The sequence below is a fragment of the Mastacembelus armatus genome, chromosome 10 (assembly GCF_900324485.2).
Source record: "Mastacembelus armatus chromosome 10, fMasArm1.2, whole genome shotgun sequence".
Lineage (NCBI taxonomy): Eukaryota > Metazoa > Chordata > Actinopteri > Synbranchiformes > Mastacembelidae > Mastacembelus > Mastacembelus armatus.
This window is the reverse complement of record NC_046642.1, coordinates 13,680,528-13,706,175: the sequence shown is the minus strand read 5'-3', so window position 1 is coordinate 13,706,175 and position 25,648 is coordinate 13,680,528. Positions and strand designations below refer to the sequence as shown.

The window sequence follows — 25,648 nt, the reverse complement described above, 5'->3', positions numbered from 1 at the left end:
AGCCACTGACAGCCAGTAAAGTCACATCATCAATAAAAAAAAGTTGTGTGTCCAGTAATACTACGGTAATGCACATTTATTGTCACATTTACAACATATAAAATGACACATATATAAAAAATACATATGTAAACGTTAAGAAGAGCTTTGGTACCATAGCATGTGATACAGTGATTTTGTGCATTTTAAACTGTGTAACGACTGCTACAGAAAATAGAAAAAAATGTGCTGCTTTAAATGTTAAGACTAAATACTGAATGTTGAAACATTGTGTAAGTGGATGTTAAACAATGCAACAGAAGAATAAAAGCATCATTTTTACATGTACACATATGGCTATCTATGTTTCTTAGAGTACAGTAGCCCTTCATATTAGCAAGACACAAATCAGTCTACACAACGGCACTAATGTGTGCCAATCTTGTGCTAAGGCAGTGATATGCTGTATTTATTATTTTCACTTGAGTTCATCTGTTATCGCAGAAGCTCTGTGTCATAATAAGGCACATATTTAAGTCGACGGACAAATTTCTTGATTGATGAATTTTCTTGATGACTTACTTATGCCTTTCTAGCTCCCACAGAGTGTAAATACATATCTCCACAATGAATATCCACATTTTTCTACATAAAGTGCAAATCTGGCACAACTCTATGAAATAAGCCTACATAAAACAAGTATTCAAAAAAGTCGCTATACAAAATTCACAAATGATATATAACCTACATTTCATATAATTCTCCCCCCCCCCCAAAAATGAGAAACATAAAACTAACAAAAAAAAAAAAAAAAAAGACAAATCTTAAAAGTAAAACAGTGTTTGTCTGCAATTCATATCCTGGGAGAAACATTTTAGAAAATTATGACACTACATACTATGATTATTATTGGTCACACACAGTCAGGTGAAAATCCAACAGAAAATTTTTAATTCCATAGCCCATTTCCCATGTATTATGGTGCTTTAGTACCTAAAGTAATATTAGTAATACCCAATAATATTTCAACTGAAAATCACCTACTTTTCAAACGTCTACACTGGTGAAAAGTAAATGTGGCATAACATGATATGAGCAAAAAGGGGACATATGTCTAAACCATAAATGATAAACAATAAAGCAAACATCTCCTAAGGGCTTATAAGTCTCTGGCATCTCTACGTACTGTAAACTGATTCTATAGGAGTGTGAGGAGAGTACCATATTTATATTACGATAAGTACAATGATTTTGTACTGTAGTTTCACAGGCACAGTATTAATTGTGAAAGAAAAACTGAAAGAAGGGCAAACCCTTTAGAGTGCTCAGTGGAAATGCAAAGATTGCCTTCTCAGTCTCAAGTTTGCTACATTCTAGTTTAGTCACAATCCCATTTTCAGGCATTAAAAAAAAAACAAATCCCCTTAAATGGGCTCTGATTTGTGAGGTTTCCTACATGTGGTTACAGGAAACTGTCCTCTACCTCAGGTGTCCCAGAAGAGCCCAGCAGAGCATCTCTTTCACTGGTCTCCTCCACCCTGTCCTCCTCTGGAAGTGTCTCAGCTGTGTCCTGAGACATGGAGTCAGTCTCCTCCCCCAGAGCCAGAGAGCTAAGTGCAGGAAAAACAAAACACAAATTTACACTGTGCTCTTAGTCACGTACGACTTACAGAGCAAAACATAACAGTGGTGCTGATCCTCCTAGGTTTTTTAATCTTTCAGAGGTAATAGATTTTCCACCTTTTGATCATATTTCAAAAAATGGTCCATATTTTGCTTTAAATGCCAGATGCAAGATAAAAGAGGCACTACTTTTTTAGAATGTTAAGGTGCATTTGCCTAAAATCCTAAATAAACTTAAAAAATAACATCAGCTGGCCTATTGGAAGAGCTAAAACTCAACATATAAACCATTGAGAGACATTGCATTGTTTTCATTTCTATAATTTATATCTTTCTTATTTAGACGTTGGGACTACTCTGCCTATGCAGGTGGTCTTTGTGGGCATCGGTTAGAGATCCTAGATGAACAGAGTCCTCAAACCCAAACTACAACGTACAAAGGGAACAGTTACAGTAAAGATCTGAATGTAAGCAAAAATAATCGCCCCATTGCCAAAATTCAAAACACACATCTGGAATCACTCCTAAACTGAATGATGGTTACAGCACACAAAACAGAAACTGAAACCTAGTTAATGATAAGTTATGAAAAGGCAACTCTTTCATTTTCTATGTGAATATACCTGGATTTTCTATGGTCAAACATTTATTTGGCCTTTAAAACTGACTTTGCTGCTTTACAGTCAACTTTGCTGCGTGTTTATCTATGCTATAAAAACATGTCTCCATGTCCACCTCCATAATGCAGCCATTGTCTCAGCTCAACATCTGGAGAGTGGGTGTGTGGTGGGAAAAAAAAAAAAAACTACTTCTGTTAAGCAAATATACCCTCATCTTTCTTTGAAACATATCTGCAGCATCTTCAGCATTTCTGTACCTTGCAGGGCTTTCCGATGGCGCATTAATGAAAACATCCTCCGGCTTAGGGTCAGGGATTGGAATTATGTATTCGTTGTATGGCGGTACGACTTCCTCTGTGTTTGTCTCTTGTGCCTGGCTTCCGTGATTCAGGCTCTGGTCGTAGGGGACCCCAGGGAAGGGCAAGGTGATCGGAGAGCCAAATGCCGGGTTGGCGATTGGAAAGGGCGAGGTGAGCTGGGGTTTGGTGCGGGCAACTGCCGGGTGGTCACTCTTCATGAAGTTCTCGCTGACTTGGTTGTATCTCTGTTGTTAGGGAACAATAGTTTGGTTATCTTATTGGAATAAAAAGTAGGGTACTGTCTGTAGAGCTGGAAGAACAGTGCAGATGAAAAGAGTTAAGTGTCAGAGAGGAGTGATTTAGTGATTTAGTGTTTCCATTAAATTAACTGTAATTATCTTAAAAGCTTTTGTCTCTGCTGAACAAACCTGGACAGTTTAGTAAGTTAATATGTTGTTGCAGTATATTATGGCTCCAAAACAGACTCCACACAGTCCCTGCGAGGCTTTGGGTTTTATTTAATATATTACTGTTTTATTAACATGAAAGAGAGATCATGAATTAACATGAAAGTGTTCTGTCCAAAATTCCTGTTTCTAAAATCTCAAATTTGAGCTTTTTTTTTCCTTTTTTTTACTTAAGTGTTTATTTATTCAGTCACTTTTTCAACATTTATACTTCGCACACACACTCTAAAATGGTGGTATGTATAGAGCAAAGCATCATCTACCGGTGCTGGAAATAAAAAGGTAAGTAAAAGTAGTAATACCACAAAATTAAATTTAATTAGTTGTTATCCAGAATTGCCACCTTTCATTTCAGTACAATACTTGTGTAAATGTACATGTTGAGTAAGATCTGTAAGTGTCTGTGTGATTTCCAGGCCTCCAACCAGAAAGAGAAAGGATGACTATAAGTGAGTGAATGAGTGAATGATTATATTATTTTGTCCAAACATAAAGTAACATTTGACTATCAGGAACAGGCTGTGGGTTCTCCAAACTAACAGTTTAACATAAATAAGTGAGCTCAGTCGGCCTGCAGCCAGTGGCGATGTATAAATAAAGTACCTTTTTATAACTGTCTGTCAGCATATTCCCCACACTGTGCACCAGAAAGGAGAACTCAGGCCTCTTCTCAAACTTCTCATCCCAGCACTTCCTCATAATATCATAGCTAGAATATAAACAACATAAAATTAGTTTTTTGTCTTGTTCCATATGTCAGCAAAGAAGACTTATTTTCAAGTCAGCAAGGTGAGACTCACATTTCATCCAAGGCGTGGGCTGGTTTGGCCATTCGGTAGCCTCTCTTCAAAGCGCTGTAGAATAACTCATTCATGGGCAAATCAGGGTAGGGAGTTCCTCCTGCAAAAAGCATTTCAAAGAATTCAACAGCTAACCTAGAAATCAAAATTCATCATAGGAATCTCAACTAGATCTAAATCACAAATAAATTTAACCTAGATAAACTAAGTCTGCACACTGAATAATATTGTCTTAAGCAACAACATTTTTCCCGTATTAAATTCATTATTCATCATTTTCCTAGAATAACACAACAACACTGACTGATTATTTGAATCGCGTCTTGTGAAATGAAATGTTTGTCCTGAGCCATGTTTGTAAGGGAAACGGGTCTGAAAAGTCCAATAGATGTCCTAATGATGTAGTGAAGCACAGAGAATCTTTGGTTATCACTTACAGAGGCTGGATTGTGAGTTTGTTTTCCAACACTCAGGCCTACACTGCAGAAGCTATAAACTGATGCTTTTACTTTCATGGTAGTTTCTAAAACTCATGGAGAGGGGGATTAAAAGAAACGCTCATAATATGCTGATCAAGGAAACGCTAATTTCAAAGGTTGACTGTCCCTAATAAGATTTAGACCTCACATGAGTCTTCAAACAAACTGATATGTAATCAGACATGGAATTTGAAATTTGCACACTCTTCCATATCTTCAGGCATACATATCTTCACGTACACAAACCAGCTTTGATTTTTCATTCTGACGTTTTGTGTGTTTATGGTTATTTGTTTAAGTGTGTGTGTGTGTGTGAACTGACCTAGTGTGAAAATCTCCCAAAGAAGAATGCCGTATGACCACACATCGCTCAGGGTGGTGTACAAATTATGGAAAATACTTTCTGGTGCCATCCACTTCAGGGGCAGGAAGGTCTGAATGAAAAAAACAAGCAATCCATGTGAGAAAATAAAGACCTATTGAGAAAAGTTAAACAGGCAACATGGACTCACTTACAGATGCTTTTCCAGTAACTATCTATCTATCTATCTATCTATCTATCTATCTATCTATCTATCTATGCCACTTACGCTGCCTTTAGAGATGTAGTTAGAGTCATGCATGATGTCTCTGGCCAGACCGAAGTCACAGATCTTCACCAATTTCCCCTCACAGATCAACACGTTCCTGGCAGCGAGGTCACGGTGGACGCACTGTCGTGAAATAAGATTGAATTGGTTTTTGTTTTTTTTTTACATCCTACATTTCTAGAGACTAAACAAATCACATATTTAAAATGCATCACTATTCCTCTACATGAACCAGGCTTATGTGTGTGTGTGTGTGTGTGTGCATAGTTTTGGAACAATTTGAACAAACATGTTACATGTTCATAAGAGTATTGCACCTACATTCTTAGAGGCGAGGAACTCCATCCCCTTCGCCACCTGGTAACTGAAGCCCAGAAGATCATCATAGGTGAGAGTGGGAGAGTCACTGATGACCAGGTCCAATCTGCTGCCACCTGAACACGATGACAAGGTGAGACTTTCAACATAAATAAGGAGGTGAGAAACACCTAATGAAAGAAGATGTGGTCATGGTCTTGTTATTGTTGGGAAGCGCCAGCTGTCCTGTGACTGCATGGTCTGACTGACATTCATTTGTTGTAGCATATTTCTGTACATTCTCTGGGCTTTGAACAAAAGGCAAACTGCAATCACTGATTCATGAGGCTAAAACTATTCATCTCTACATGAACCTTAAGACCACTGGACGCTGAAACCTTTTACACTTAATTACATCTATTTATGGCTGCAGCTGACAACTAGTTACTGAGTGGCCCCACATCATATTGTGTTTTGTTTTCTGTGTTTAACGTGCTCAATATTTTCCTGCTTCATTTCATTCAAAACATTGGAAAATAAATTACTGTCAATACTCAAGAGGGTCTACAGACTAACAACATCACGGACACATGCATGGCTGAAATCAAACCTTGTTCCTGATAGATGTCTTGCTGGTACTGCGACTCGTAAGGAGAGGGCTGGATGTCTGCATACTTGATGGTGTCTGTCTGCTCCTGCATGGGCACGTAGACTGACGGCTCATCTTTACTCATGTCCATGTAGCCTCCGTCACTCTCGCTTCCAAAGGACACATATCTGGAGGTATATGTGAAGAGAGAAAAAAATGTAACACACTTCACGGACATAACTCAGGATATTGAACCCTCATGGTAACTGTGCACGCGACACCACAGTTTGTTTTTCTCACCCTTTTCTCTGGCTGAGGGGAGTGCTTCCTCCTGAGATGAGGCAGCCGCTGTCTTGGTTCTTCTCGGCGTAGTACTGCAGGAAAGTGTGCTTGTTCCTGTGCAGGTAGTCCACCAGGTCACCGTAGCGACAGTACTCTGTCACCAGGTACAGAGGGCCTGATTGGTGAAAATCACATATTGGGATCAGCAAACCAAGAAACACTAATTAATAAATTACCATATATAATTGGGTGTTGTACAGGCAGCTGCTTAACACTTCATGAAAGGAAAAGCATTTTGTAATTGAAATAGAACTTATCAGCTTTTACACAACATGTTTACATCTGTGGTGCACAACTACAGCAAACTATGAAACCACATGATATGTTTTCACCCTTTGCATGAAATCACAAATGACTTGTTTTCCTCTCTTATGCACTGAAAGTACAAATAGGATGTGTGGGGCATATTTTTATTTAATCATATAAAGCGGGCTGTGACCATTCTACTCATTTTTCTTTTTTCTACACACTGGAAATGGAAACGTTATTAGAAAAAGAAACTTCCTGTCATGTATTTATCTCATTATGCACTATGCTGACCTTTATAGCTGTAAAGTGAATACATTTATCCAGTTTTTAGTTTGGACACTTCGGACATTAACCTCAATGAACCACAAATGAGGGAAATCATTTTCTTTCCAACAAGGGCATTGACATGTCATAGCATTGTTTTGCAAGTTTCCTTTTTTCTTTTAAAGACACAGTAATGGAAGATCTACTCTAAGAGTTTGCAGTGAAAAATAAACAAAACGAATATCTGTGGACGACAAGTTGTCAGATTAGCACCTCGGCTTAGTGTTTGGGTACATACATCGTGGCGCTCGCTGAGATGCGTACCGTGTTTGGTGCAAGCTCCTAGTAAGTTTACGATGTTGAGGTGAGGACCCAGGTGGCTCATGATCTTCAGCTCCGACATCAAGGCCTGAGTCTCACTCCTCCTGGCTGTGGCTGGATGGAGAGAACGCAAAACAAAAGGGAGAAATATATAAAAGCAGGACAGTGTGAGGTAGATATGAGAACAGGAGAACTAAAGCTACTGAGACCAGGACACATTGTGTCCTTGCCAAACTGCTCAGTGACCTGTTGGCTGAAACGCCAACCAGGCTGGCAACTAAACTAAAGCTCAGCAGGTGCCTGCTCTCTCCATGCTCACATGAATATGGCACTGGTGCCACAATATTTGACAGCTATAGACTCCAATGTGGTCCCTGCATTGTTCACACAAGCACACACATGGCGCTCTACGGTGTTTTTACATTGTGTCTTACATTTCAGCATTTTTACTGCCACTTTTGTTCTCGACTGGGAATGAGTGAGACCATAAGCAGTTGCCTCGACCACCCTGCCAAAGGCTCCTGATCCAAGAGTCCGACCTGAAACACAAAGAAGGGTTTAGTAGGACAGAGTCTGAATAGACCACACATTCAACCTCAGACAGGGTGGACATTTCTGCTCATTAAAATATTACCCTAAACAACTGTCTTCCTAGTGAAAGTAAGCTTAGTAATTGTCTTACAGCAGGTTAAAACAGATGGTTAAGTTTATTTTTCTTTAGTAGAGGTCAAACTGACTACCAACAGCAGGCCATCAGACACAAAAGTTAAAAAGGAGCTTTAAAAATGAGGTGGAATCAGGTCCAAGGAGGAAAGGTTCACAAACTTCATTTAGTATTCTAGTGTCGACTATCCCCAGATGACTCAAACCATCCAAACCACCCACGGCACTGAAGTCACCGGGCAAGACACGCAGTCTAATTTGTCTGCACTTGACTAAGCAACAGGCAGACTTCTGATTAAAGGTCTGCCTCTAAATCTTTTTGCATTTTACACACTACACCTTTAATTTTGATCAAATTCATTAATTAAGTTTTATTTATTTTTGTTCATGTATTTATGTATGTAATTATGTTGTACTGCGCGTCTTTTTTTTTGTAACATGATTACTATGCACACAGCTGTTACCACATACAGTGTTTCACAGGTTCACATCAGCAACACCTCCTCACATCATCAGCCGTGTCATTTCTGTCTAAAGACCCACCCAGCACCAGGTTGTCTCGTGGCATTTCCCAGGCCAGGTCATAAGGCAGGTGGATGGGGTCCACATAGATATACTCATGACCATCCTGGCTCACAGACTCTATCACCTTCCACCTGATCTCATAGCGAGGTTTCTGAGAACACAGAGAAAAACAGAGAAACTGCTTCACCAAGACAACGTCTTCCACAGGTCATATTTTCATTCTCTATGTAATTACACAACACTTGTGCCCCGTCTGAATGTGTCCATCTTACCTTTCTCCACACAGCGATGAGGATGATGAAAGACAGGATAATGATGACCACTAGAGCTAAAACAGCAGCCAGTACAGCCACCTGGGAAAACAGCGCTGCAACAGGCAAAACAATATAGAACATTAGAATGAAGATAATGTAGTAATTTCAAACATTTAAGGAAAGAAATTCACACACACACACACATAGTCCTGAGAAACTGAGAAAAACCCACACAACTGCACTTCATATACATATTGATATGGTTTTTCCAAATAAAGTTACAGTTAGACTGATATTTCAAGCTTTAAAAGAGAAAATTGTTTCTTGTCATCAAAACACACTCTGTCTCTGAAATATAAACTTTTTAGACATTAATGATGTGTTTTTGCCAGACCACCACATTTTAGTTTAGTTTAGCCCAAATATGAGAGTTCTGTATTTTATTATTATGTTTTAATTATTTTACACTGAAGTGATACACTGCACATTCGTAAGTAAACATACATGTTTTATAGTTTTAACACCCCTTTAGACACGGCCTTATTGGGAAATATAAAAAAACAACAATAGGACATGCTTCACATGACACCTACGGCTGGACACCAGTTTGACGTCTCTTCTGTCGACTGATCCGGCTTCGTTGCTGGTCTCACAGCGAACTGTGACCTGCTGGGGCTTGTGGAAGGTCACTTGGCTCCACACCTGACTGGTTTTACGGGTCTCACTGTAGTTCACGTTGGTTTGAATGTTTAGCTGATCTGGCTCAGGTATCAGCCGCTTCCAAAGCGTCTGGTTGCTACACCTGCAGCAGGACATGAGATCAGAGGTTTGAGTTACTTCAGTTAAAGTAGTGCGGTGCAAAGTCAAATTAGATGCACAGAATTTCAAAGTTTTGTGTACTGACAGCCCCCCTAGTGTTCACTGTGTGAATAGTTCACCTACTTGGGCATGCTGTCACAGCTGTACCACTGTATAGTTGGGGTTGGGACCCCCTCAGCTACACAGGTCACCAAGTGTCTGCCCCCTGGGAGGTGGTGGTCAGTCAGGTCTTTAATCTGAGAGGAAACTACACAGGGAGTGCAGTGGTCATTTATCATTACTGAAATGAATAACAACACGAGTCTGTCGTTGACATTTCCTGTGCAAAAAGGTTGTTTTTAGTTAGTCTAGTTAGTCTTTAGTTAGTCTACTGTAAGTTTCAAGACCTACAATGAGGCCTAAGGGCTGAAAGTGTACAAATACACCCTGAATACTGTGACATTACATTTATTAAGACAGTCTCTCACCTAGGACCTCCAGGTCAAAGGTCACTTCCTTTGAGTCATCTCCATTGGAAACAAGGACAGTGTAGAGGCCTGTCTGCTCTGTCTTCACCCTCACCAAGGTGAGAGTAGTGATGTACCTGAAGTAGAAGAATATACACAAAAGGATTCACTGCTGTTTTCCTCCATGTGTTTAGGCTTCCAAAGTCTTCGTACAATTGAGAGAGAGAGTCGTACAATAAAGATACTGGAGGATGTACTGTGCTCATGTTCCATGCATTTAACGTGTTGCAGATTTGGTGATGAAATTTCTAGATTTCCAGGGAACTAGATGTAGGATATTTAACAAAAAATAATAAAGAGCCTGGGTGTTTCTTAAGTATATCCTTCAGGGAATGTGCCTGGAATTGATAAGCTCCTGCTATTTGTTTACAAATGGACTGTCTAAAATCAACTGAATTTGTTAATTATCAAATAATCTTTGCAACTTTATTTTTTGATTCATATTTTTTGTGTTGGTGTCCTTTTTTATCCAACCACCTTGTTATATTATAAGTATAACACTATATGTCTGTTTAGTGTTAAAGATGACTGTTAGGGTGGGGGTTAAGTTAAGCACATAAATGTTTTGCTTTGTTTGTGGTGAAGGGTCTGGAGAGACTCGGGCTTATGGGTAATATGTCACTTCATCTTCTTGATTTTCAACATGTGCTGAAAAAAATGTGAAAACATGATCTTGCAATTAAAACTCTGTTTGGCACCCAGACATTCGTGAGTTGTGACAGGTATCTTGTGTTTATGGTTCCTGTGTGATGAATGATGGAATCCTGCCCTCTAGAGGGTATTGTGTTTCTCTCTGTGGAGGCCTTATCAGGGTGATGACTGACACAGGCGAGATGCCTCTAGAGGTTTTCGCCCTAACGGAGGTCTGGTGCTAATTGCTTAAATGTATCTAGGCCGAAGAGGTGTTCAAATCCATTATGGTATTTACAGCTTTTTTTTTTTTTTTTAGGATAGGAAGACAGTCAAAGATTGTACTTGGATGTCTCACCTGATCTCCTGCTCTTGTCTAGCTGAGATGATTTTGTCTCCCTTGATGGTGGCGCCGTCTTTGCTCCAGCTGACCTGAGGGGGAGGGTAGGCCTCAATCTCTACTCTCAGCTCCACGTTCTCTTGCAACCTGGCTGAAATGTTTTGCTGGTGAGTAGGCTTCACGTCCACAAAACCTTGCTCTGAGGAAGAAAAAAAAAAAACAACATATTTTACATATCAATACCAACTAATTATACGGACAAAAAGAATAAAAATATACTTTTTGCTTTGAATTTAAAACCTTTAATTAACTACAAATTTATACACTTTATACATTTCTTAGGTGTTTAATAACTTTTTGTATTTTACCTCACTGGACAAGAGGCTAGAGACAGTGTAATGTACCACTGCTGTTCATTGCTTGACTCCTGTGGTCAGACAGTAGCAGTTTTTTCCACTAAGATGTCCAGGAAGCACTACTAAATCGTCCTAGTCTCCTAGGAGTATGGTGGTTCAACTTATTCAAGGATTTCATAAACATAACACACCTCACTGCAGATAGAATAAGCATTCATAGACCCAAACACCTTTAATGTAAGAAAGAAAATTACAGTATGGTGAACTCTATTTTCATTGGCTCTCAACCCACTGAATTAGTTGCTTAGATGCTGACCTACAGTATGTTAAGGGTCAAAACGGGTCAAAGGAAAACGTCTTGTGAACGTGAAATTTATTTTAAAAAAAGTCTAAATTCAGACTGGCTCCCAGGTGTGAGGTTCTGTTTTTCAAGGTACCACTCAAGGCATCCACACCATGTCAAAGTTTATTTCACACTTTGAACAGAAATAAATGGAACTGATCTTTGTTTCCTTTAAAAGAAGCACCTCTTTCACCTGGACTTGCAAAGGTTTACATAATAAGCAGTCATCTCGCAGTCAGCGAAACACAATAATAATCTGTCCCAACATCAGTTTGTTTTAGTTTGCATGCGTATGTGTGAATGCGTGGGTCCGTCTCACCGAGCACAGTGATGTTGATGCTGGCAGAGGCAGTCTGGTCTTGGACGTTCTCGTGCACATGGCAGACATAGTTTCCGCTATGGGCCACTGTGGCGTGAGGGAAGATCAGGTAGGAGCGCACGTCCGTGTTGGTGAGGGTGTCTGTCAGCATGTCGACTTTAACAATCTTGGAGACAGAAACAACATGGATATCCGAATGGGGCATTTATAATCAAAATAACCATGATCACAGTTTGAGTGACGCTTCGTGAGTTTAGTTATTTTATAAACCCCAGGTACCAAACACTGGAAAAAGTTGGGAAACATTGCATGATCCTAAGCAAAAACTACATGACAGATTCACCCATAAAACTGGGTAAGGCTACATCCTTAAATTACTCATTTTACATTTTACTTTTTCGGAAAACTCTATATCTGAAAGTTTGCCAACAAATTACAGTTGAAGATGAACAATAGCTGAAGTTTCCACATTTCAAACTACATACTACAATACAAACACCATGTGTTTTGAGTACAGTTCCCCAGGGGATAAAAACTGAGGTGTGTCTCTACATCTTGATGCAATTTGGGCTCGTTCATGAGGCCCGAGTGTGATCACGAAGGGAAAGCTGAATAAAAGCGTTTGTTCTGCTCCACTCCCACTCACCTCGCTGTTGGGAATATCCCAGTGAAAAGTCACTAGCTCCAATCCGTGCACTGTGCAGTTTACTGTCAGCGGTTCGCCCTTTTTCAGAACGGACTTTGACACATTGATGTAGGGGTCAATGGCCTCGGCTATTGGGACTGGAAAGAAGAATATGGGGGTGAGAAGGAAGAGGTGGTGATATGATTTATAAAAAACATATGTGGAACGGTCGTGACTAAGTAATCAATAAACTGTTAAAAAATAAACCTGTATGAAATATGTATTTTGGTCCAATTTCCCTAATATTAGCCAAAACTGATCTTCGTAGCTGGCTCCTGTTGCTCCATCTCAGCAAACAGAAGTTTACAGGTTCACATAACTGTAAGATGATCTGCCAACAGTTTCTTCAGTAAAGTTCTCTCAAGCCAAAGAATAAATAAATAATGTCCCAAAATACAGTGTTTACCTCATTATCTCCTCAGCTGCAACTCTTCCACTAGAAATTTGTAAGGTGAGTACAGTATTAGTGATATTATGGGAACGAATTATACTTTTGTGCTGATGTTTTGGCTAGAAAATTTGAAATTATGCTGCTTATGCTGTTTGTACAAATGTGATGGACATTTTTTTTGTCATTTTTATTAATAGTTTAAAAAGACAGGCTCATTAACTTTAATAGTTTGGGTGTAGGCTGAGAATAAATTAAAGGGGCCAGCTCAGTGTGTGCTTGTGGCTTCTCTGGAGTTTCAGTACACATGGGGGTGAGGTGATAATGAGCAGATTTTTTAATTTGGGAGGAGCTGCTTCTCCAACCAGAACACCTACCGGTAATGCTGTAGACGCTGAATATTTGAGACTCTTTCACTTCCCCATTTAGTTCTCCACGACACACGTAGGTGATGTAGTCCAGTCGTGCCTTGTACCCCTCACTGGGAACATACAGCCCCCTGACGGGCAAGTGATTGACCCCCTCATACAGGGTGACATTGATCTTGGGGTTGGTGACCATGCAGGGCACGATGCTTTCCTCACTGGTCTTAGAGACCATGCCATGGAAGCTCTCTATGAACCAAACATCAGGGTCTGGAACAGGGAGTTCAGTGGACATGTTTGATTTTGTTCACTGTTTACATTTCTTTATACTTTATTATTATTGCCATTAATATTGCTAATTTTTTGTTTTCTAAGACCTCTTTGGAGCTAACCACCATTCACAGTTTTAAAACATTTTTAGCAGCTGAGTAATACCACAATTTATTTTGTTCTTTTTGATTTTCGTGACCATCTAGAGCAACGTTTTGAGTAAATTTAAATTCATACAATTAACATACTACATTCTCAGTACTTGCAGAGAATTATTATATAGTATGGGGCTAAACAGCAAGTCCATTTAAATTTCGATGTTTATGTCTTGCAGCTTTTTAAATGAAGGGCACGCAAACCAGAGCTCACCTGGGACAAACACTGCTAGCTCTTTAGTTTCTCCAGTGTGACTGTCAGTGCACTGATATACCCCGGTGTCACTCCAGCTCACGTTCCACAAGGTCAGAACACATGATGAGGCGTCAATTTGGTTGCTCAGACAATCATTTTGGACTTGGAAGAATGGTTGGTCACCCATTTTAAACTCCCAGGTCACATTTCCAGAGCCGGAGCAGGTAAGGTTGAGAGAAGAGCCCTGGTCCAGGATGAACTCTTTGTGCTCAGGTGTGATCTCCAGGCAACACATCTCAGTGCAGATACACAGGAGAGCTGTTGATGCAACATGGTAAAAGGTCAGGTTGGAGGTCAGGAAGACAGAAGCATGAGGTCAAAGGTTAAATCAGACCAGTTTTATCTTTATTAGATGAAGGATATGAGTTGTCTGGAAAAGATATATGTCAGAATAATTGTGTATATATAGTATGTATTTAAGATGAGAGGTCATTTTGAATTCCTTTGTTGCATTTACTCTAAAAGTATGTCACAGGCTGGGAAACTAATAAGAGGCATCTTAAAAAAAAGTTTAGCAGTGTGATTTTAATTAGATGTTAAATACTTTATATACTTTTTCAAATGTGTCACACTCTTCACTTCCCTGCAAAATCACTTGTTTACAGATTTTCATTGTTTGAAAGTGAGTTCTGACCTGTCACTGTGACTGTCAGGTGGAACATGGGTGCCATCACCCTCCTCATGGTGGAAGCCCTCAATCCACTTCGTTCTGAAAGAAAAAAAATAGGATGACATTTTTTGTTTAAAGTCCAGATAAAAATAAAAATCCGCCAAAATAAACAAACCAGCTGGAGCACCTAGTTTGACACCAGCCTAATCAGCACAAAACTCCAATGTCCTGTCCATGGGAGACAGTCCTTATATCAAAATGGATTGAATCCTGACCTCAGAATACCCAGCAGGTCAGGTTAAGCGAGAATTAAATCACATTGCATGTCAAAACAATCTGCTTCCAATCATTGAAACGACACAAAACTATGCCCTAGTCATACAAAAAGGAAAAAAAAATTTAAAAAAACCCAAAAAGCATATCATTTATAGTCAAGATGCTTTTTTTTTTTTTTTTCAAATGGTTTCTGGCTTGTACACAGAATCTGAGGTGCAGATGCTGTTCACTCTGGAGGTATTTGATGCCTCACTGCACCCGGACAGAGCGACAATGTCTGGCTCTTTGTGTTCCTGGTTCACCAGCATTCTGCCCACTAACAAACGGGTCACTGTGTGCGGCTTTGTAACACGCTCGCTGGCAACAATGCAATGCGTCCAAGCTATTCTGGTGCCATGCTGAGCCATTAATTGGTTTTGGTGTAAACAAAAGTAAAAATGAAGGCATTTGCACAAGCTGCTGACACAGGAGTGAGTTTGGGGGGTCGCTATGGTTTTGTGATGCTAATGGGATATCACGTTTCAGACCAATGTAACATCACAAAATTAATTCAGCAGGTATTGATATCGAAGGTAGCAAATCCTTATGAGCCTCCCACTACCAACTTTAGCCACTAGACAAGCCTTTAAAATGTTCTATCAGTAATTTGACTGCAGAGTAAGAGGGTGGAGGAAAAGATTGAGCAGGGGACGAGTGGTTTGTTGATATGTTTGGGATGGGGGGGTTAGGGCCTGCAGCACACAGATGTCTGGAAACAGTTAAGAATGGATCACAGGCCTGTTTGCGAGAGGGTGGGAAAGAGAGAGAGGGCGGAAGAGTGAGCCTTGGGAAGAGCGAGGGTGGAGGAGGAAGCGAAGGACGGAGCCAGTGGAAAAATTGTGAAATGTATGCTACCCCACTAACTTGATAATGCAATCCAATTTTACAATCTCTATTTTAAGAGGGTGAATTCTCTATATGCATTGTGTAACTCAACATGTGGTTTGAAGATTAGATTTCGCTATGTGCTCTTTAACTTCAGAGAACTTTGTAATTTAATAATTGAAGATGTTTGGCCACTTCACTCCTATGAGGATCTATGAAAATGTGCCAAAATTACTGAACTTGTTTTATTGCTGTGTATCCTGGTGTTAAGAGGAGAAAATGGGCTGGATCAATTTGGCAGTGGTGGCGAGTTACAAAACGTTCCATGACTAACCCAAAGCCTGTTACTCAAACCAGATACACGTTGTCTCCCTAAATTAACTGCCTTTGGCACTTCCGTTCCCAAAACGAAAAGCTCTTGAGTTGCTTTCAAAACATGACTGGTCCATTTCCTCCCCCGCCTTCTGTTTCTAATAAAAAGGGAAAAGGGGGTGAAGAGAGGCAGAGAGAAAAAGACTTTTCCATGTCACACACGCATGTCTAAAGAATCTTGTTGGCACATAATGCCCCGCTGCATGCCAGCATAATGCAAAAACTCCCACTAAACACACAGACACACGTTCTATCACACCGCAACCCCCCTCCATCACCTTCCACACACTATCTCCACATGCAAACACGCACACATACATAGCCCTCTCCCCACTGTTCCCCTTTCTGTCACTGGTGTCCATGTATAGTTCACATTCCCACAGTATTGCTCTAAAACTTTCCCAGGACCACTGATACACTGGGGACCCTGCTGATGATGTCGGCGGGAGCGGAGGGGTCACCTCTTCCCCCGGGGCCCCAGCAAACAGCAACAAGTGACCGTCCACTGAGGAAGCCATACATCAGCGATTACGGGTACAAGTAACCTCAGTGTCAGTGATGGTGACTTTGAGGGACAACAGCCAAAAACAGTGACGCCAAGGATATGTGTCACTTGGCAGCATGAGAACTAACAGATCTGAATGTGTTTGGCCACTGCTAAAAGAAAATACAAAAACTGGTACTAGAGCAACTGCAGGATGTGAATTTACATTAGAAAACATTCTTTGTTGAATAAAAATCTAGGTGTGTGCAAATTTCATTTCTGGGTCTTTGAAAAAGAAGGAAAAATAATGTTTGGCTACTGCAACATGATGAGGTTTTTTGTTGACAGACGGGCAGTAAGAGACTCAAAAGGAATCTGACCCTCATAATGGGATGAGCGAAGGAGGATCAGAGGACCAAAAGGAGCCAGGAGCCTGCTTCAGAAAGCAGAAACAGTAACATCAAAATAGGAGTCTTGGTGTGAGGGGACACTTAGGGGTAATTCTGAGTGCTGTCAAAAATTTCCCTGTTTTCATGCCAATTTCTGTCCCAGTGCAAGAAGCGACCAAACAACGTTATGAAGCGTTTAAAAGATCAGGGCACAAGTCAATCTGACAAGAATGTTTGGCAGAAGACTCTTTCCCGCTTCATAGAAAAACACTTGGTAGCAGTTTGACCCCCACAACCACAACATTGCTCTTTGTTTGAACCATAGAGACAGTATGGAGTGGTGTTCAAAACCACTTACTGTAAGAAACATCCACAATATCAAGTTGAGTCAAGTGGTTCTCAGTCTTAGGATGAGATCTGGCCATTAGGATGACTTTGTGGAGCTGCAAAATATTTTTCTAACCCAGATGTTTATTATTGTCTTTTAAATCATTGAAATGGAATACTGCAGTCCCACAATAATTGCAGGGGTCTGGAAAAAAAAAAGTGTTTATGTAAGTGATGGCACAATAATCACTGTAAGGGATAAACTGCTATCCCATCATAAGAGTTTTCCCACAGATGCTGGGAATTAGGTGCCTGATTGACCCTTCCCGGTTTTCATAAACAACCCGGCTACACTCAGAGTGTCACCAGCTTTTGAGGAAGAATGCTAAAATCAACCTCAGCGGGATGCACGCGGCCCACGCACAGCCTGAGGATACGACTCGAGCGTGCAAACTCAAGTCCCTCAGCAGCCTGTAATGCCACTTCTGGGATTATCTATATATACTGTAGCTGCATGTTTTATTTAAACATCTGGCAGTGATGAAGCAGCCCTCGATGAGGTGGGAACTGCTTTCTGAGCCACATTCGCAGTCAAGTGTTTGCTTGAGTATGTCCCAAGGGGGGGGAAGGTTATACATGGAAAAAGGGGGGGAAAAAAAGAGCAAATGTAACAAAAGAGAGAAAGATGTCCAAAAAGCTCCCCCAGGTGCAGCTGGAGAGCTCTGGCTTCCTGAACAGGGAAATTTTCTGTCCTTGTGTGGGTGTAAGCAAGTGATGCATCAATGACACAGCAAACCAACACAACCACTAACCAAATACTCATGAATATAAGAGATGCCACAATGAGTAGCTGACCAGTTGCACATAATGAAACTTCTACCAAGAGAAGAAGTGCTTTAAATAACAGACTGCAAAGCCCAAAAAAATGTAAACTCATAATCACAAACGAGAAAAACAAGAACACGGAGAATAGAAAGAGAAAAACAAATCAGCAAAAAAAAAAAAACAACAAAAAACCAATCACCCTGCAAGAGCAGACCAATCAGACCAACAACAAAGCATGACAAAGTATTGACACACCACAGAGAGCACCAGACAGTGGAAAAAAACACCAAAGGGAGCACGCAGACATACAGAAAACAGTTTATGGGAAATACCACATCAAAGGACAGAGTGGGACAGCAGAGGGAGCACACATACAGTCTTACATCACAGACAGTGATGTTTACTCTGCTGAACTATACAGGAAGTTGTGATCTACAAAACAAACATCTTAAATTTAAAGTCACTTCTTTCCAATGCAAACAATTAAAACTTCAGAAAAGACAGAATACGAGCTATCACCGACACCACTTATCACTTTATTAGGACATGTACTAAATCATGGCACGGGAACAGCTACAGCGCAAAATAACTGTGTGTGCCATATTGATCTTTTTTTAGTTTCGTGTTTTAGAAGGATGTCAGCTTTTGTGAGATGTCTCTAAATGGCGGGAATCTGGCGAGGTCTGTGGGAAGAAAATGACCCAGTGTGTCTTTGTTAAAACAAACCTCCATTTTTATCACTTGTCTTGGACAGACTAACCCCTTTGAGGAAGACCTTCTGGTGCTGCACACAAGACCCACAATACACTGTTTACCCTGCCCAGGCAAACCCATCATCCCTCAACATGATTAATACACTTACTCTATATTACTAGAGCAGAGTGATTATGAGCAGGTAGCATGCAGTGATTTTTTTTTTTTTTTTTTTGAAAACAACACTGATGAAAACAATAAAGTTATGGTGCAGAACAACAACACAATGAGTTTTGAGCCACTAAAATGTTCTGGAGAGCTGAGGTCAACCACAGGGCTGAGCAATAATCTCTTGTGTGTTTGTCACTACGTGTGTGCCCCCTTTGCATTACATGTCTTTATTTGATTTATTGTAAAATTTTAAAAAGTGTTTATTTTAGCAGATATATTCCTGTAGGCAAATTTAAAGTAGGACACTAATTCACTGTCAAACAACATATGTAGGATATTTATACACGCAATCACAAAAACACCCTGCATACTGCATTTCACCACTCTAGAAACTTTGTGTTGAGTAACTATGTTTTGGGGCAGACTGAGGGTGGAGAGAGGTTATTGTGATTTGGCTGACAGAAACAGTTTGTCGAGATTTCTGGCTGACTTACTTTGAAGCCCAGCTAGATTTTGCATTAACACAGCTGGACAGGAGACTTTCAAATTTTCAGTATCGGCAAAAAAGCAGCTTGTTTCCTGTAAGCTAAGAACTTGAAGCTTCGCTGAAGCCATCTCGAATTTGCAGTATTTGCATTATCAAATTCTGCTGTAATAAAGAAAAAAAAAAATCCCCCTACTGTTATTCCTGTTCAGAAATTTCTCTCTGGTTTTGTTTTCACAGTGATTGTGAGGTCTTTCCTCAGCAACCAAAATGACCCTGTACTCATGCTGAGGCAACACATGTTTGGAAAACTGTGGATTTTGGTTTGCGCGCTTTCAAACAGGGTTGTAAATGCTGTTTGTAGTAGTGGAAGGGGGATGTGAAGGGCTTCTGGGTAAAACCAGTGGTTGTAGAATGATAGCCTTAGATGTGGCTAGTGTTTGATATCGGTTTAATGATCTAATTTTCTACTCATTTGGCAACGTAAATGAAAGAAAAGATAGCAAAAACTAAAGCAGTTGTCATGAATAGTTGTTGTTGTATTGAAGTCATGTCAATTTTTCCCATTTTCTTGAGCAGTAAATCTTTTGGATGCTGCTACTTAGGCTGCAATTTTGTGTGTTTTTCCCTAGTCTGAGCCGATGCAATGTGTTTCTGCTCATAGATAATTCAGGGATATCAGATATATTTGCTGCTATAAGCTGCACTACATCCTCCCAGGTTTTTCTTCTATGGTCCGACCCACCCCAGCTTTTTTCCTGCACACCGACCATCTCATGAACGCTTGTGGATATAACCTGCTCTGTGAGAAACTGAGGATGCCTACACACACTTCCAATTCCCTCGACTCTAACACACCCACACCCAAAACAAAAAAAAAAAAAAAAAAAAATAGAAGCAGAAACAGCTGAACACTATTAGGACAGATTGGCTTTAATCTTCTCTCATTTCCCTAAAAACAATAAAACTAAAAGGAAGGATAACAGTTCCAGAGATCAAGGATCAATCTGGATGATAATTACAGCATTTTTAGTATTTGTGCAGTTTTTGCATGCTTGCTAAAATATCTTTTAAATAGAGTTACGTTTTAACATTTGTAGAAAAAAGTATTGTTTTCTAAAACAGAGAAATCCAAATAAGTCTCCATTTTCCATTATCTTGCAAAAGCAACATGCTTTTTTTCTTTGTCCTCCAGTCTAGCTGCACTATATCACCAATTTCAGCATGTTTTTGTTGGACTAAAGCACAAACCCTGGAGAGAAAGTGTGGTGCTGTAAAAGAATGTGATGGAGACTAAAACTTCCTACGGAAAATCTCTATTTTTCCTTAAGAAGTAAATTAAGAGAGAAGGTTATAAAATCATTCTATTATAGTTATACAGGGTTGGAAGATGGATTCAGATTTGCTCAAGTAAAGTTATAATACTACAGAGCAAAAAATACAATGTAAAACAGTATTCACAGTGTTTTTTACATTGCTGGCCTATTTAACCATGTGTTTAGATAGCTTCTCTGCTACATGTGCGAAAATGACACCTTTCTTTGCATTTTTAGGCTGATTTCCTTAAAGTCTGGTATTACAAATATTAAAAAAGCCATTTCCACGAGGAGCCGTGCTGCACGAGTGGCTGTGCTCTATGGCTGAAGATGAGATGCAGCTGCCTGTCAGCACTGTGTGCGTGGGTGGGAGGGGAAGAAGAAGGGAATGAGGGGGAGGCCAGATGGATGGACAGCCATGCAGGATGCTGTTTAGCAGTGCCACTTAGCGCTCTTCATTAAAACTATATGGCTCAAGTATAGTGTATAAGCATAACATTAACGAAGCGACGAAGGGCATGAACCTTACAAAGAAGCAACAGCTCATTTCCAAAACATGACAATGAATCAGACAGTAAGTGATCACTCTGAATGAGTCAGAGGCTGCTACATTTAAATTATTTAAACATAAAACACATGCTCATCAATAAGCATAAAAAATCATCATGGCCTAAGGTGACTGATGGCTCAAAAAAACTTTTTTTTTTTTTTTTTACTGTATATTCAATCCTGATATAAAGAATGTCATATTTGTCTCCAAAGGCAGCTGTGTGTTCACCTCACTGATGATAAAACACAGAAGAGGACAGACTGGGATCAGTGTGTTTCCAAACTTGCTGCTGATCTGAACTGTTACATATCGGTGCTATGGAGCATATGTGAGCTGAATCAGACTCCTGGCATGTTTTCTGCATGGTCATAATGTGAAGCACATTTTCTCAGAGCGGCTGGCATGCAGGGAGTCCGGAGAGGAGGAAACAGCTGATGGTGAAGGATTAAGTCTGGGCCGGGAGAACAGAGTCAACTGGGCCGTGCTGCATCAGGCCTGGGGAGAAGAGCTCTGCTGCAGTACATACCAGCACCCTGACGCATGGGGTGAAAAATCCCCGCTGGTTAAGAGATAAATGAAACGTCATTATGTTTTTAAAACCTGTGCTATAACAATTTGTCAAAGTGAATCTACCACGAGTGCTGTAAAACCTTCCACTAGAAACATCCAGATGGTAAAACTATGAAATGAATGCAACGCAATCTATTGCTGTTGACGGTAAAAGTATGACATGAATGCGATTTTCTGACAGCTCATCTGCAATAACAGTACAAGAAAATGCCCGGACCAAAATATCCACAGGGCCAGAGAAGATCAAAAAACTTCAAAAGGAAACTCCTGACAGTAGATGAGTATGAGCGGCAGACACAACAACACATGCCAACATTGATGTTAATTCAGATGCTCTCATATCAAAAAGATCATCTGTAAACCGAAGAAATATGTGCAGTTAAGCCAACCAACACAGTAGCCATACATGGCAAGGAAATGGGAAAGCTTTCAGGTGCTTAACATATGGAGGATTGGAGTGAAAACACAGGCATGCCACATGTGTCTCCGCCACAGTGAAATAACATTACTATGAAGTAACTCATTCCATGTAGTAAAACCTTCTCTTGCGATGAAGGGCGAGGAGATGATTCAACAAACTGAAAAACTGAATTCACATTAGAAAAAAAGAAAGACTAGGGCATAAAACAATAAATTCAAACTGGTGTGTGTTATCTCTAAAACATAATCCATCGCTGCTAAAGAGGATGCTGGCGACAGGTCTGCTATCACTGCACGGCCATGGCTTTTCAATTAGCTTCTCTACGTAGCTATGCAGAGAAGATTGATTCTGTTAGGGTCATTCGCAGGGGAAGAAAAAAAAAAAGGGTGGTTTTTAGCGGCGAGGACCGTCGGTTCACTCAGGGTGACTGAAGAGGGCTGTAAAAACAAGTCCTTTAGCAGTGAAGCACAAAGTGGAGCACATACAAACAGCTTGTACTATAAAGCTCAGTGTGTGGGACCCCGGGATCCCTCGCCAAACTGGTTCTCTCAGTGAGAAGACAAACATTGTTAAAGTTGCACTATGCAAAGAGTGAAAAGGTGTCTATGTACAGAGGTGCAAGCCATGACCATGCTGGTATTTGAACAGGCTACTTACACTCTCTGACATTGTAATTCCTGTTGGGTACACATTCAAAACATGTGAGGAACAAATACCACCAACAGAGGCACATCGTCATTAACTGGGAACATCACATCAGCAAAACTGGCTTCAGTGTTAAAACCAGACATTATTGTGTCTTCAGGTATTAAATCAAATCCTTTTATCAGAGTAAATTAAAGAAACCTACAGTCAGTTTGGTTTAACAGCCTTGTAAGGATGAAGTGCATCCTCTCTGACACAGACAGCTATGAAATTCTGCATGTGTCCCACTGAGGATTAGAGAATTTGTACAGCTTTATACAGTACATCTTCACTTCGGCCAAAAGCTGCCGTGAATAAAACTAGAATCCTTGACCATGACAGAGAAGGAAGAAGACCTCTTACCTTCAGAGTGATCCTAGAAGACACAGACAGATCTTCCCACTGTGTCCACAGAGGTTGCTGGCCAGCAGTTGGTTTCCTCCTTCTGAAATCAGAGGAAAGAGTTCCAGCTGGTTGTCTCTACAGGGGCTGGCTGCTTCAGAGGTATAGATCCCTCAGATGTTCATAGTCTGAGGTTAATCTCTGCTGTCCCAGGAGTCCGTTGGAGGAGGTACCGCTCTGAGGCCGTCTGTTTGTTTAGTCAAATCACAGCACCATGGGGGTCTCCTCTCTCTCCTCTCTCACACTCTGAGAAAGACTGCCCACCGCTCCCTAAGTGTGCGCTACATTTAAAAAAAAAATTGTTCCCTATGGAGAATTGCACACACACATACACACTCCTTCCCCGACAGGATCACAAGGGGCGAGTGTCAGCGGTCCGGCCCTGCTGAAGCTGTGAGTGAGCAGAGAGGAAGAGGAGGGAGGGAATACTGAAGGGGAGTTGAGCAAAAAGCAAGAGAGGGATGTTTTTAAAAAAAAAAAAAAAAAAAAAAAAAAGGAGTGAAGTGAGTAAAAGAAAAGGCACAGGGAGAAAACTTCAAAACACAGATCGAATTCTGCTTGTTGTTCTTAGGTACCAGCTCAGAGCTCCCAAGCTGGAGTGATTTGTTTATGAATGGAGTGGCGAGAAACTGGAGGTGAACTGAGTCGGTCTCTATTGGCAACAGCAATCTGGACCGCATCTAACCCCTCCATAAAACAACAAACACAATAAAAAGGAAGAGAGAGAGAGGAGGAGAGAGAGAGAGAGAGTGAGTGAGAGGTCCAGACTGGAAAAAAAGAAGTTTTTGGCAGAGCTCATGGTGACCTGCTTTGGAAACAAACATGGAAGTCTCAGCTTCTCAGCAAAATAACCTCAGTTACACAATCACACTGCTGGAATCAGGTGTAAAGGAAGTTAAAGACAGGATAGTTTTAGCTTGAGTGAACCTCTGTTCCAGCTTTCTTTTTAATTTCCTTTTTTATTTCCATATATCCCACAGAAAATAACCCAACACCTCCCTCTGTTTGCCTCCGTCTGTTTCTTTTCTCCTCTTTCAGTCTCTCTTTCAAACACGTGCATACACACACCATTCAGAGCGTCTGTCTTCTATATTGGCTCTCTTCCTAATTTCATCCTTTCCCAGGATATGAGTGAATGGCTTGAAATTCATATCACAACCCTGCAGCTGACGAAGGGCTTTTCTCTCTAATAAGGGCTCAGGGCAGACGGGGGGGGGCTAAATTGGACAGTAACCATGTTCTCCTCTAATTGTGGGGGCAAATATAAAAGCCCTACTAGCAGTAATTAGAGACCCAACGAAGGCATGGTTATTAGATAGGAGGGAAGTAACACCACACAGAACCGTGCCACCTTAACATCTATATAAGTCTATCCATGTAATTAACACCTCTGTGCAATAAATCTATTCCAAATCCACCAATTTTTAACCCCATGAATCTAATCTTGGATGTTTTGGTCCTTGTGATGCCAATTAAAATGCAGACACAAGAGATAACATACAATAATGCAGCAATAATACACCTCGTGTTTATATATGCAAATACTCCTCCATACACGGCCCTTTATCAACTGGAGATAAGACACACTCTGTTTAAACATCCTGCAGTGAACCACGGCTCTAACAGGACACACTGGGTGGAAATATCTAAATATCTGTTTAAGGGCGAAGACAGACGTGTCTGATGCGGACATTGCTTTTTGTTGTCCTTTGCAATTTTAGCATGTCACAACATCGAAGAAAGAGAACGCACAAGGTTTCTGTTGCTTTATACGTCTGTTATCCTTTATTCAAACAGCTTGACAGAGTGTAGTATGTCAGTGACGTTTCTTTATGCAGCAATGTGCTTCGCAACAACAGAAATATTAAAAGCAATATGTGATGTAATAATAATATGTAATGTAAATATAAGAACAATAAATAAATTCAAATAAAAAGTAAGCTATAGATAGGAACCCTGAGTGGTAAACTGCTCAACAAAGTGGACTCCAAGTCATATCACTGTAACAATGCCCTGCCTATTCAGCCTGAGTGGTTTCTCTCTCTGCTGATCTGGATTGTTGCCATAGCTGGAGTGCAACTAGTACAACCACTCTCTGTGGAGGTTCGCAAGTTTGTCTCTTGCTGTGTTTTGGATAAGGCTAGAAGTTATCTCTTTGGGCTCAGCGAGGCCCCCAGGAGAGAAGAGGGAGCTTCGGGTCTGATGAGTGGACCTGAAGCTGAACCCAACTCTCCCATCCTCTGATGAATGAAGCTGGATGAAACCATAAAGTATCTGATCTGGAATCAAATCCATTGTGAGCTGTACTGATACAGGCTATATGGATCTTGGCTTGATTCATAATGAGACACAAAAACAGGATGTCTCTCATACTTCGAAGTGAATTATCATTTTTCAACACCGCAGAAAAATAAAAC

At 40.5% G+C, this 25,648-nt stretch overlaps 1 protein-coding gene across 1 annotated transcript; it reads right to left on the bottom strand.

Moving 5' to 3' along the window:
* Positions 1 to 50: 50 nt before the first annotated feature.
* On the bottom strand, positions 51 to 23,622 carry pdgfrb (platelet-derived growth factor receptor, beta polypeptide). The gene is made up of 23 exons (XM_026330305.2): positions 23,193 to 23,622; positions 14,428 to 14,502; positions 13,752 to 14,051; positions 13,125 to 13,382; positions 12,321 to 12,457; positions 11,675 to 11,840; positions 10,675 to 10,855; positions 9,648 to 9,763; positions 9,304 to 9,427; positions 8,955 to 9,163; positions 8,380 to 8,474; positions 8,126 to 8,258; positions 7,354 to 7,458; positions 6,923 to 7,033; positions 6,044 to 6,200; positions 5,765 to 5,931; positions 5,179 to 5,291; positions 4,858 to 4,980; positions 4,590 to 4,701; positions 3,789 to 3,888; positions 3,592 to 3,697; positions 2,480 to 2,766; positions 51 to 1,589 (listed from the first exon to the last, which is right to left on the bottom strand). Exons 2-23 carry the CDS (start codon positions 14,474 to 14,476, stop codon positions 1,442 to 1,444), a joined length of 3,297 nt encoding a protein of 1,098 aa, XP_026186090.1. The 5' UTR covers positions 14,477 to 14,502; positions 23,193 to 23,622; the 3' UTR covers positions 51 to 1,441.
* Positions 23,623 to 25,648: the final 2,026 nt, after the last annotated feature.